At 50.3% G+C, this 13,580-nt stretch overlaps 1 protein-coding gene and 1 non-coding gene across 2 annotated transcripts in view; one reads left to right on the top strand and one right to left on the bottom strand.

Moving 5' to 3' along the window:
- LOC119097337 (dynein heavy chain 5, axonemal-like) overlaps positions 1–13,580 on the top strand; it is a 118,530-nt gene that overhangs the window by 8,325 nt on the left and 96,625 nt on the right. Inside the window, 13 exon segments of the mRNA XM_037220385.1 lie at positions 1–111; positions 1,942–2,046; positions 2,394–2,634; positions 3,074–3,273; positions 3,656–3,820; positions 4,413–4,565; positions 4,981–5,188; positions 6,084–6,245; positions 6,854–6,954; positions 7,492–7,632; positions 7,961–8,122; positions 8,535–8,598; positions 8,600–8,714. The exon segment at positions 1–111 is cut by the window's left edge and continues 23 nt beyond it. Of these exon segments, the coding sequence (XP_037076280.1) occupies positions 1–111; positions 1,942–2,046; positions 2,394–2,634; positions 3,074–3,273; positions 3,656–3,820; positions 4,413–4,565; positions 4,981–5,188; positions 6,084–6,245; positions 6,854–6,954; positions 7,492–7,632; positions 7,961–8,122; positions 8,535–8,598; positions 8,600–8,714 (1,928 nt within the window).
- On the bottom strand, positions 12,533–12,604 carry TRNAQ-CUG (transfer RNA glutamine (anticodon CUG)). Its single transcript has one exon. It is a non-coding gene; the product is annotated as a tRNA-Gln (tRNA).

Raw genomic sequence — 13,580 nt, 5'->3', positions numbered from 1 at the left:
GCGGCACCAGATCTACACCAGCGGCGAAGAGCTAATCGGTCTGGAGCACAAGGAGTACCCCATACTGGGCCAGATCAAGAAGGAGCTGAATCTTCTGCAGAAGCTGTACAGGTGCGGTGCAGACCACCGCGACCGGAGCCGGAATGCTTCACAGCCCCAGAGGCCCCCATTGACCGGCTCTGTCGCTTATGCATTGTAACGTAGGCGACTCGGTGGGAGTGTGTCGTTACACGCCGCTGTCGTTAAACGCCCTCGATCAGCCGGTGACAAGACCCGTTTAGCAGCGTGTTTTGCCGCGGTCGAGCGTTGTCGTCGATTCGAATGTTCGTGCATCTTGCATACTGAAGCACATCGGTGCAATTGCATCTATCAATGACTGTCGACTAGATGGGCAAGACCACGAATGAGACATTTAAAAGTTTCCCACATGCACCAGTATTTTTGTTGTCGTGGATGTTCTTCGGTATTGCGCGTTGAAGATATTTGGGTTGGAACACGTTGTTAATGGCTTGTCTTATCCATTGCCACCCAGTGCCACAACTGCCAAATGTTTCATCAGTTTTCATAAATTATCCTTGGCCGACGAAGGCGAAGATAAAACGAAGTCTGCCTGAGGGTTTCTTGAGGTACTTGGCATCGATTGAAAATATCGTGCCAGTCTATCTTGGTTGGTACCTGACTTTATAAAATGTTTTCTCTTTCTCTCGATTTTTTAAAGCAATTTTGCCGGAATCGTTCGTGACCAAGGCCCATTTGTGAAAGTTATGTCAGTTAGGTTTTCGCCGAATCAACAATGCAGTTCAGACCATGACAACTGGGATATGTTACTAGTTTGTTTTATCCATGCAATCGATTTTCACGTCCGTGATGTCGGTCCCGATTGCGTCTGGGGGCAAGCGGTCAGGTCACAACAGGTCAAGTGGGGTCAAACATGTCCATCTTTCTTTTATACAAAATTTATGGCACGTTCTTTTCCAAAATGCTGCACTGCTATCCACCACATCAACATAATTTTGACAATCATGTGACACATCATAGCAAATCGTGGGTTTAAGGTCATCGGAATAAGTTCGGCGTATTGCGCGGGATGACATTTATCGCATTGCTGTAACGCGGGTGGTCATCATATGACAGACAGACGAAATATTTGGCACCATAAGCAAGTTGGACCCTGTTCTGTCAAAGATGAAATGCATACAATCAAGGTTATACACTTCTTAAGATGTGTCAAATAATTCAAGTGGCGTTTACAAGATGATCTTATCCGAACAACCATACGCACTGCGTAGCTATACATTTGTATACATACATGCTTGACCCTAAAGACTTAGCCTGACCTCACAGGCCACAAATTAGTTCAGACAGAAAGCAAGGACGGTCGGACAGCTTAGAAGATGACCATTGTATCGATGGCTTCCAGATCACTCCATCTTGCTCAGTATGGAAGTTATCGATATTGTAGTTGCGTAGCATGCATTCTATTGGGCATTTCGGTTGCCGTGAAGCTCCCGTGACCGGAGAGGTCACTCATTTGACTCGAACCTCCTCAAAAGCCGGTCATTGTCGGAACCGGGAGACGGCAAAATGGCGTTGGTTGTTTTGGAATGCTTTTTGTTCGCAAGTTGTGAAACTACAGCAGCAAGAAAATCCCGTTGAATTTCCGACATGTTCTGTTTAGGTCATTGGCGTGACCTGGAAGGTCATCTATTGAGCTTGAACGAAAAATAGATATATCTGGATAACTTAGAGAACAAGCAACAACCACCCAGACGAACCATCGAACGAGCGACGAGCAACGTTGGCTTCAACCCCGATGCTTTATCTGTCTTAATTCGACATCCAGTGAGGAGAGGAGGGGGCGGTATGCCGTGCCCTCCTTGTTGGGCAAGGGTGTGAAATGGCCTCGTGGGGAGAGGGTTGACTGTCATTACCGTTCAACAGGCTGTACAACGACGTGATCGACCGAGTGAGCAGCTACTATGAGATCCTGTGGGACGAGGTCAACATCGAGGAAATTAACAACGAGCTGATGGAGTTTCAGAACAGGTAGATTGGAACTAGAAATATTGTAAATATCATCTTTGAACCGCCCGCAAACCTACGTCGTATATGCCATGCGTTGGATTTCCGCCGAGGGTGTATAATAAGGGTACTGCGTTTCGTGGTAATCAATCTGTGGGCATCATTATACGAGTTTACTGGTACTGTTTGTTGGAAGCAAATTGCCATCGGTGTATGCGATCTCCTCGTATCATCTATGGTAGCGAGATGGTTTTAATTGTGATCCAGCTAACGGCGTGGCCGGTCCAGATGGCGCGGCGTTTGCCGCTGGAAGTGAGGCGGGTCCCGCGCCGACCTCTCCAGCGCTGATGACGACCGCGGCCCGCGCACAGGTGCCGCAAGCTGCCCAAGGGTCTCAAGGAGTGGCCAGCGTTCAACGCGCTGAAGAAGACCATCGACGACTTCAACGACATGTGTCCGCTGATCGAGATGATGGCCAACAAGGCGATGAAGCCGCGGCACTGGCAGCGGCTCTCGCAGGTCTCCAAGTACCACTACGATGTGGAGAGCGACGGCTTCTGCCTGAAGGACATTCTGATGGCGCCGTTGCTGCAGAACAAGGAGGATATCGAGGTGGGGTGGCGAGCCGCTGCTCTCTGTGACGAGGGATAAAGAGATCGAATTCCCGCCATCGAGTCTAATAACTCTTGGTAACGTTGCTGTTGCTCGAACGAAACCCTGCGTGATTTCAGAGGTCATGTGCAAGATGGAAACCTGCAGACTGTAAGACCTTGTATTTTCGTCGATCGGACAGGAGAGTATGCTCGAATATAACTGTTATAGCAGCTATCCCGTCTTCCATTGTGAGCACCGAAGCTTTCCGTCGGTTTTCGCGACATGGATTCCGCGCGACTTTCTCACCATGGGCCTCAAGCGCCGCCAGCCACTTAAGCATACTGTTTTAATGACATTCCCTGAGGCTGACTCGGAGCCCGCTGAGCGCTCCGCCGCACAGCCGTCTGCTGGTGGGGTGGTCTCTCCCATGACCCTGGCCGCACCGTCCGCTCGCCAGGACATCTGCATATCGGCCGTGAAGGAGCGCGACATCGAGGCCAAGCTGCGCCAGGTGACCACCGAGTGGTCCACCCAGGAGCTGAGCTTCATGACGTTCAAGAACCGCGGCGAGCTGCTGCTGCGCGGCGACAACACGGCCGAGGTTATCGGCCAGCTGGAGGACAGCCTCATGGTGCTGGGCTCCCTGCTCTCCAACAGGTGGGACGGCTGGAGGACGGCCCCGCGGCGCCCGACTACCTGCTCTATGACATGTGAGACGGCTGGGGCGCAGGCTTGGAGCGCTTGGTCTCCTACTATCCAGCAGGTGAACCCCCGCTTCAGCAACATGTTTTTCGCAACATACGCGTACTTTTGGTTTGTTGTGCTGGCTTCTCTCTATTTTCACCAAGGTACAGCCAGTTGATGAGTTTATGATATCACTTCAAGTACCCTAGTCGTAGCCTCGAGCACGTAAACATGTACCCTCGTTGTGGTGGCGGGAAGATGTCCCTGTAAAAGACCACAATATTTGCATGGAATTTTTGTATGTTCTCAGCAACATCGGCAATGCTATTTCATCCTGCATCGCATCTGGTTGCAGGTACAACGCACCGTTCCGCAAGCAGATCCAGAACTTGCTGGCTGACCTGTCAAACACCAACGAGGTGCTGGAGCGGTGGTTGTTCGTCCAGAATCTCTGGGTCTACCTGGAGGCAGTGTTCGTCGGCGGAGACATCGCCAAGCAGCTGCCAAAGGAGGCCAAGCGGTCAGCGAGCACGTCTCTCTCTCTCTCTCTCTCTCTCTCTCTCTCTCTCTCTCTCTCTCTCTCTCTCTCTCTCTCTCTCTCTCTCTCTCTCTCTCTCTCTCTCTCTCTCTCTCTCTCTTTCCAGCACGTTATGCGGCGCGAGAATTCCGACCACTCAGCTGATGCAGCCTTCTCATGCGTATTCGGGTTGACGATGCAGCAACAATGACTAACACTCGGCGCTCCAGCACAACAACGCGAATGAATAAAGAAATCCTTGAAGCGTGCCGCTTAGAAGCGTCGATACAGGCCGAGGTGGATGATTGGTAGGACCGCACAGTAGTATTTTGTGTTCATCAACCACACACACTGCACATCAGATCGACGAGTTTGTCCAGCAGCATTCGGAAGCACCAGTGACTGAAGCATCATCAATTAGAGCGACAACGTTCGGAGTCAAACCAGGTGTGTGAGTGACCCACTCACGACACTGCGAGTGTCCCCAAGGCAAGGCTAGTGCCCGGTGCCCGGCGCCACTCCATCGCCAGGTATCGCGGCGCGGCCGACGGACGCGGTATTGCCGGCGACTGACCGGTGGCGCCCCTGGCGGCAGGTTCTACATCATCGACCGGTCGTGGCAGCGTATCATGCACCGGGCGCACGAGGTGCCGAACGTGGTTTCCTGCTGCGTGGGCGAGGAGACGCTTAAGCAGCAGCTACCGCACCTGCAGGAGCAGCTGGAACTTTGCCAGAAGTCGCTCTCCGGGTTAGTGACTGGCTCTCTCGGTAGTCACCCTCCGGGTCAGTGACTGGCTCTGTCGGCAGTCGCTCTCCGGGTCAGTGACTGGCTCTGTCGGAAGTCGCTCTCCGGGTCAGTGACTGGCTCTGTCGGAAGCCGCCCTCGGGATAATTGACCAGCTCTGTAGGAAGTCATTCTCAACAAACACACATCAAGAATGTTGTTCGATCACTTTGTATCCCCTCACCTTCTTTTGCTGCATTCAGCTGTGTTTTGTCATTCCTGTTGGCACCGTGCTTCACGTTCCGACAGCTATGAAGTCCCACCGTTCTTTGTGCGCAACTCCGCCCCCAATCGAGAGCCTTCTGGTAGTCGTTTCCTCCCTTTTCCGGCGTCGTTCTGGGGTTGGAACACACAACTAACCGTGCCGACACTGCCGCAGCTACCTGGAGAAGAAGCGAGTGCTGTTCCCCCGCTTCTTTTTTGTGTCCGACCCGGCGCTGCTGGAGATCCTGGGCCAGGCCTCCGACTCTCACACGATCCAGAGCCACCTGATGAGCATCTTTGACAACACCAAGTCGGTCAAGTTCCATGACACGGACTACGACAAGATCCAAGCCATCATTTCCAGCGAGGGAGAGTCCATCACTGTATGATGAGATCAACTCTCGCTGAACTGCGAGGGAGAGTCCATCACTGCATGATGAGATCAACTCTCACTGAACTGTTGCAAAACCCACCGGACTTTTAAGTACTAGCGCATGACAGTCACCAATGAAATTCACTCACTACCATTTTTTTCTGAGCGGGAGGTGTCTTAACCTAACGTGGTTTAGTACCACTCCGAAGTGTGTTATTGGGCCTGGTTTTGATGTGGTCTGGCCAGATGCGTCACCAATTAGTGGAATTGAGCCTCCGGTTATTAACCACTCGGAATAAGTGTAACGTTATTGAAGAACATACTCAGATCTGTTCAGAAACACACATGTATAGAGAGGTCACGCTGTTGGGCCTCAGGTTCGACTCCCTCGCTATCATTCAGAAAATGCAACGTTCCTGGCTACCCTAACGAAATGGTGATAACATATAACAGAATGACCCACGGGGCTCGTGCCCCTGCCCCTCTTTTCCTTTCTTCAAGCATTTATATGGGTGCGAATACGTGTTGACACTAAAAGTCTCGGGGTGAACACCTGAATGTTGTTTCCCCCTTCACTTGTGGAGCCTGGACTCCTCCCCCCATGTTTGGGAGTAAAGCAGGCCAAACCCGAGGAGAAACTTGCTTTTACTAATTTTGGGGTATGTTTAGCCAATGTATCTGTGTATCTGTTGTATCTGTTGACCCCCAAAACGTATGTTGCTCTGTCCCTAGGTAGATCGCACTATTGAACAGATTGAGAACAAGCGATGTTGTCTGCCATGCAACAATTTTCTCACCCGCAGCACGCTAAACAGGGGTTTCGGTGAAAGCATCGGTTCCTGCCCATCCGTTGTGAAATCCTAGAAAGGCCTCTGAGCAGTGATACCGCACTCTCGTTACGGCAGCTGGAGAGGCCGGTCCGGGCGGAAGGCAGTGTGGAGATGTGGCTGATGAACTTGCTGAAGATGGCACAACAGTCGCTGCACGCGATCATCCGGCAGGGTCACTTTGTGCTGCAGGACCCCACCATCAACGTGCTCAACTTCCTCGACAGCTTCCCAGCCCAGGTCTGTGTCAGAGTGGGCGCCAGGCCGGTCAAGTTTTGTGTCAATACGCACGTCAGGTCAGTCCAAGTCTGTGTCAATGTGCGTGATGCCTGCCAGGTCTGTGTCAATGTGTGCGTCAGATGAGCCCAGGTCTGTGTCAGAGTGTGTGCCAGGCCAGCCCAGGTCTGTGTCAGAGTGTGTGCCAGGCCAGCCCAGGTCTGTGTCAGTGTGCGTCAGGTCAGCCCAGGTCGGCAGCTCGCCAACTCTGACAACCCGTCGGTATTGCTGTGTAACAGGCGCAGGTGCTCCACGCACGGGCACTATTTGTTTAGTTCGGCCGCTCGTATGTGACGCGAAGTTCGCTCCACGATCGCTATGCTCGGAGAAGCCCTACCCCAAGGACCCGGACTGGACTTTGACCCGGAGTTCTGAAAAAGTCATGCGGTGCGTGGAAGGCTGGACGGGACGTCCTGACTCTTACACCCTGTGGTCAGTACTGCCGACTTTCGCCGACGATGGAGTCGATCTCACGCACACAGTTGTACCGTTGCGCGCAGTGTGTACCGTCTCCGGTCCGTCCGACCGTCACAGCCGTGGGTTCAGTGTCGGTCGGTGTGCGCCTCTGGCAGGTGGGCATCCTGGGCATTCAGATGATCTGGACTCGTGATGCCGAGATGTCGCTGAGTCAGGCCAGGCTCGACCGCAAGATCATGTCGGAGACCAACAACCGGTATGACGCGACGAACCGTTTAATCTAGGCCCCCAACACATGCACACCCACGCGCACACGCACGCGCTCGCCCGCACACACACACACACACACACACACACACACACACACACACACACACACACACACACATACACACACACACACACACATACACACACACACACACACACACACACACACACACACACACACACACACCACACACACACACACACACCACACACACACACACAACACACACCACACACACACACACCCAGGAGTGTTTGACGCGTATGCTGAGGTACCGTTAGCGTCGTCAGATCCCTGGGATGGTGGTTCATCAGTCCATGGCGCGGGATAGCCGCCCTGGTCTGTGCAGCAGTACCGTCCTCTCGGTCATAGCGATCATATCGTTTGCTGTAATAGCAGGGACTGCTATGCCAGGGGATGAAGCCGGGCTCAAGCATCATTTCCTAGTGATTGCTGACCTCCAGTGACATATACTTGATCTGGCTGCATATGCGGCATGTGACGTGGCCGCACTGGCCGCAGGTTTCTGGAGCTGCTGAACCTGCTGATCGACCGCACGGCGGCCGACCTGAGTCGCATGGAGCGGACCAAGTACGAGACTTTGGTCACCGTGCACGTCCACCAGAGGGACATCTTCGACCACATGGTGGGCGCAGCCGATCGGTAGAGCCGAACGCCAGACTCGGGTCAGGCGGCGGCATTCTTGTGCAGCACAGGCCATCCTTGACGGCGTCGAGAGCAGAGCTTCTTGATCGCTGGCATTCGGTATGCAGGGTCCGAGGATTTTCGCCTGTTGCGGAGGCTGATGATATTGACAAGGAGCACCCTATCCCGCCTGTCATTTTGCCCCGAAACGTACACAGAACAACTCTTTGCGAACGTTCCTGTTGTCATCAGTCAGCCTGGTACCGCCGTGTTCTCCTCCGGTCGGGGTCATCTTGGTAAGCCCGCTGAGAACTAACAGGCCACGCTGTTGCAGTGCCGGCTGCAGGTGAAGGCCTGTCACTGACTTCGAGTGGCTGAAGCAATGCCGCTTCTACTTCAAAGACGACCTGGACCAGACGCGCATCTCCATCACGGACGTGCATTTCGTGTACCAGAACGAGTTCCTGGGCTGCACCGAGCGCCTGGTGATCACACCTCTGACTGACCGGTCAGTCCAGCTGCGGCCGGCAGCGGCGGCAGACGCTCGTGCGCCATATCTCAGCCGTTTCTGACTGTGCTAAATTATTCCTGCAAGCTGCGGTGCTTTTTGTCGGTATGAGTCCATTTGCTGTCAGGGCTGTGGGCAATGTCCATTGCTACCCGGTCTGTGGGCTGAAATAGACTAAATCACTGCTGAGGACGCTAACTAACGCTGACAACTTAGAAACGAAAAACGTAGAACATTGTCCATATATTCCACTGCCTTCTTTCGTGATTAGTGACGAAACACAAAGCTTAGTAAATACAACGTTGCGTAACACATGTATGGGTGGCAAGGAGACCGCCGAAGAATTCCACTGAAAAAATCAGCTATTGACAGATATATAGCCTGAGAGATGACTGCGCTCTCCCTATCTCAGGTGCTACATAACGTTGGCCCAGGCGCTGCACATGTCCATGGGCGGCTGCCCCAACGGGCCGGCCTGGCACCGGTAAAACGGAGACCGTCAAGGACATGGGCAAGACGCTTGGCAAGTACGTGGTGGTGTTCAATTGCTCCGACCAGATGGACTTCCGTGGCCTGGGACGCATCTACAAAGGTAGGCCGGCATCGGTTTCGCAAGCACATATTTTACCCTCGACCTTTAAGGGAGTAGTTAAAATGGTTAATTTAGTCCATATCTACGCACTGCTGGGGTATCTGTCCGGTATTTTGTACAATCGCGCCCAAATTTTCGGCAGCTTATGGACATTCATTGAGCGTGCTTTGACAGACGAAACACGTCTCTAGCTTTTCTGGTTTCTGAAAAGAGACAGTTTTGGGAAACACTGCACGGCGAACCACGGCTGACGAGGACGGTGGACGGCAGCTGACGAATTGGCCGATCGCGCGCGGCGGGCCGACGCTGTCGCATTAACAGAGTCAGCATCATGGATGTATGCCCGAAACTCAACAAAACAGCATATCAATGTGCTCAGAACCTAACAGTGAGCACGCATGTTTTAGTTTCAAGAATGTTAACATGGGGAGCTGAAAACGTGCTGTTAAAAAATATTTTCGGCTCGATATAACGTTGTCAGTTATTGACCTGGCAACATTAAATTTCTTACCAATCGCAAGAATACGTTGTTAACAATACACCGTTTCTTCCCGCGAGACTCTGTCTTTCTTGGTTTGGAAGTGGCAAGGGGTACCGCTGATCCTCTATCAGTCCGCGTTATTAAAAAATGGTGAATCAGGGCCAAGCTTAAAGTTTTTTTCTCATTTCACGAGTGCCTTATGCTTTGTCCGTCCTGAGATATGTATGGCGACACCTCAATATTTTTTTGTTATGTTGCGTTTGTGTGTGTATATGTATATATATATATATATATATATATATATATATATGTATATGGATTATAAATATTATATATATATATATTGTTATGTATATCATAGATGTATAATATATATATATATATATATATATATATATATATATATATATATATATATACATATTAGTGCGCATATACGTATCACACAAAAAACCTTTCATCAGCCCAACTGTGCTGTCGCGTACGTCACTATCTTCGGCGAAGATAGAGAGAAAAGGTGGCAGTAGTTGCCCTTTGTTTTCTTCAGTTGACAATTCGAGGCCCCCCCCCCCCCCCCCTCCTGCAGTGCGACACAAGCGTAATCACCCGCACCTCAGGACTCGGGCTGTCAACCGGCTGGTTGCGGCCGAGTGGCCGGGACTAGCACTGCTGCGTTGGTCGTGCTGGTCTGGTTTGAAACATTTGTGCTGGCATCGAGGTGATGCCGGCCCGGACTGACAGACAGGGAAAACGCGTCCAGAGAGGGACGGATCACGAAGAGTAAAGAACACTGCGCTGTCAGATTGCACACAACATATTATCGATAGGGGTCGGTTCGACTACAGCACTTGACAGCAGCAAATATCTGCCTGCCTACGCCTGCCAGCCTGTCATCTACCTACGGTAGTCAATATGCCATTAGCGGCCAAACAATAGCTATACTAGCAACCGTTCTGTGGTAGGCATATCACTAATATCATTACCGAACATTAACAGTGCAGCGAAGCTTTGGAGACACACACAGTTCTCACACGACGCACAATGTCACACACACAACAGCAACACTCGTTAGCGCCACCTATTGGTGACCCCCACAATGGAGGTGTTGACCCCGTGCCGCTACAGTACAATAACGCCGTAAGCCATGACGACTGAGACTGACGGGGTGGGGGGGGGGGGGAGGGGGCGGGGCTGAGGAGCACATACGTACCTCCAGCATATCCAGAATGGGGTTCTTGATCGCAAAAAGGCACTTCCGGGTCTCTTCCCTCTCTTAAGCACTTTCCGTTTAGACTGGCTGCATGTCTATGTTACTACACCTGTGGTAACTGCTACACCGACACATATCATTATAGGATATAAGGTATCACTGAACCCGGTCATTTATGTTTGAGCCCATTGGGATTCAGAGATCTCGAATGCCCTACAAAAATCAGCATACCTTCGTCTCGTGATTGTAGACAAGTAGCCATGGGCAAATGGGTAATGGGCAAATAAGAGCATGGAGGCTGCATAAGCGGAAAGTGTTTTTAAGGGGGAAGATGCCCTTAAGTCCATGCTACGATCAATGCTGGAATAAGAAAAGCATATTCTAGTCAAATTGCAGACTATGTGATCCTCAGCCCCACTATCCCCTCCCCCTTCCTCTATGGCCTCCGCCACCTCCGTCAGCATCAGTGGTCATGTGCCCATGTAAGAATAGGATGATTGATGATGATCGACTGATGATGATTCTATGTGATGTTGTACATAGAATGAGCTGAACACGGGTTTTTAATGGGTGGGACGCCAGTAACAGCCCTTCACAGCAAGTGTTCGACGAAACAAACACACCATTAGCACAAATCTACGGGTTTGTGTCCTTCAGCCGCAGCGTTCATATCCCCATTAAAATTCTGTCATGTTTTGTAGACTTGCTCGCCTGCACAGTTTCGTGTGGAATGCGCATAGACATATGGTCAGAAATGGCAAAAATGTTTTGCACATCTCCGAGGTTTCGTGTCCTCCAGCTAACGTGTATATTCCCATGAATGTTCTATCGCGATTTGTAAACCTGTTCGCCTTCTCTGCCTTGTGTGAAATACGCGTATGACATGAGACACAGTTGCGAACATAAAGACATAGACACATCCGGCCAACAAAGAGCCACACACGTTCGAGGTTTGCGTACCCCAGGTTCCGCGCACATTCTCGAGACTCAGATTACCACCTGACCTGCATGACTTCAGCTAGAAATGAAACCTTTAGACCGATAGAACTTGTCCAAACGGTTTTTAGATGTTGCTAAAGAGGAACTTCGTACAACTTCCTTCGACAGCCCATTGCAACGATTCACTACTCCTTGATTTAATGATATCTGCCTCTTCACAGCTCCGCTCTCACCTTTTGCTAAATGAAATTGGTTTCCCCAATGACTCGGCCTAATTTGTAGTGCTCTTTGTAGATCTTCCTTGTCTTAGATCTTTGTAGATCTTCATGATCCTGAATGCTCTATCAGATCCCCTCTAAGTCTACGATATTTTAGCAAATACAAATCCAAGGCCCTAGGCCTATCCTTCTATTGTAAGTCGCCGATCCCATCCATCATCCTCGCTGCTTTTCGCTATATTCTTTCCAGCCTATCTACATCTTTTTTAAAGCATGGGGACCAAGCCTGTGCACAATACTCTAGGTGTGGTCCGGTATAAGCTAAGCACAGCTTTTTGATAACATTCCTATTCTTACAATGGGCATTCCTGTTAATAAGTCCCTGCATCCGAAGCGCCTTTCTCCTAGCAATCCCACATCGATTTTCAACCTTTAAAACCCTAGAAATTATGACTCCTTAGTTCTTTTCTTCCCAGGTCCGGTCTACCTTCCGACCTCCCATTTTAAAGCTAATGTCATCACTGCCAAAGCTACCCAAACACATCGTCTTACACCTTTCATACTGGAATGACATCTGCCACAGAGAAACCCAGTACACTTCTTTCTTCAAGTCAGATTGAATTTGGTTCACCGAATCTGTATTCGTCGACATCCCTACTAATCTAATATGGTCAGAAAATGTTAGACCTTACTATCACACTATATGGTTATCATTCACAAACACATTAAGGAGCAAAGCGCCCAACACCGAACCTTGTCGCGCTCCAATCCTTACTAGTTCCCAATGGGATCGTGTATCTTTACGGCATAGCGCGAATGTGCATGCGCAGCGATATTTCGTTGTGGGTTAGGACTCGCGAAGTGGTCAGGTATGCATTCGACGAATGTACGGGACATATGGCATATGACGGATGGCGGCAGAGTGAGTAGAGCAATTCCGAAAATGTATCTCCAGGTTAAGGAGAATGGCAGGTCCCGCCGAGATTTGAACTCGGATCGCAGGATTCAGAGTCCTGAGTGCTAACCGTTACACCACGGGGCCAGATGGCTAGCGAGCTGTGTAAGTAATGCATAATTTGTGTATAGAATATCATGATTGTTGCTGCCAATTGAAAGGATGATTACATAAGCATTGGACTTTTATACCACTTAAATTAAAACATCAATATATTTCTGACCTATGCTAGCATCACAAGCATCATTTTCATTTGTTCATGTCAATCGCGAAAGTTTTTGCTAGATGTCGCACCATGGGAAACACTTCGTTTAAAGATGGCGCTAGTGTAACCCCGAGCGCCTCGGCGCAAGAGCATAGATATCTAATACCATTAGATCGACAACTGCTATGCCCAGAGTATTTTCGGCAAACGTGAGCGTAGGCCAACGCATTAAAACAAACCCGCATGCATAAGAACCCCGGGAAAAAGCTCAACGATAACATCTACGACCCTAATGAAAGGAAGCGTTGACTTCGCTTGATCAACATATGGGTTTCACATGGGTGAGCCGCCACAAAAACACTGACATTGCACATTTATCAAAATCAGTGAAAGCAGGCACTAGAAAAATGGCGTTGGAATGATCACGCCGACTGTTTAGAGCTCGTTGACCATGTTCTGCGTTCCGGTTATGTAGCTGCTCAATGAGCCCATTTCAGACATTGCACTAGTTCGACCCATGCCGCGCTTGTGTTTGATTTTGCACTCAGATATAATACGATGCATGGCAGCTTGTTAAGAATGCTTCTGTCTCGAAGACGTGCCCAGTTAGCTTAGAAAAACTCAGACCACTGCCAACCTATAGGGACATGTTGCAGACTTACTCACCCTGTGGTGTTTTGTTTCGTGTGCAAGTGATGATGGTTAACAACCTACCACCAATTGGCCCAAAAGGGCTACGAAAATACGGTGTAGGTAGAGCCTGGTGTTGAAGATTTTGAACGGCGCCCGGTCTCAAATCCTGGAATCGACAGACAAGCCTATAGTTCAGATCATACAGTCTGAATGGAAACATGGTGT

This window comes from Pollicipes pollicipes, unplaced genomic scaffold (genome assembly GCF_011947565.3).
Source record: "Pollicipes pollicipes isolate AB1234 unplaced genomic scaffold, Ppol_2.1 Scaffold_4295;HRSCAF=5057_pilon_pilon_pilon, whole genome shotgun sequence".
Taxonomy (NCBI): Eukaryota; Metazoa; Arthropoda; class Thecostraca; order Pollicipedomorpha; family Pollicipedidae; genus Pollicipes; species Pollicipes pollicipes.
This window is presented reverse-complemented; position numbering and strand designations above follow the sequence as displayed.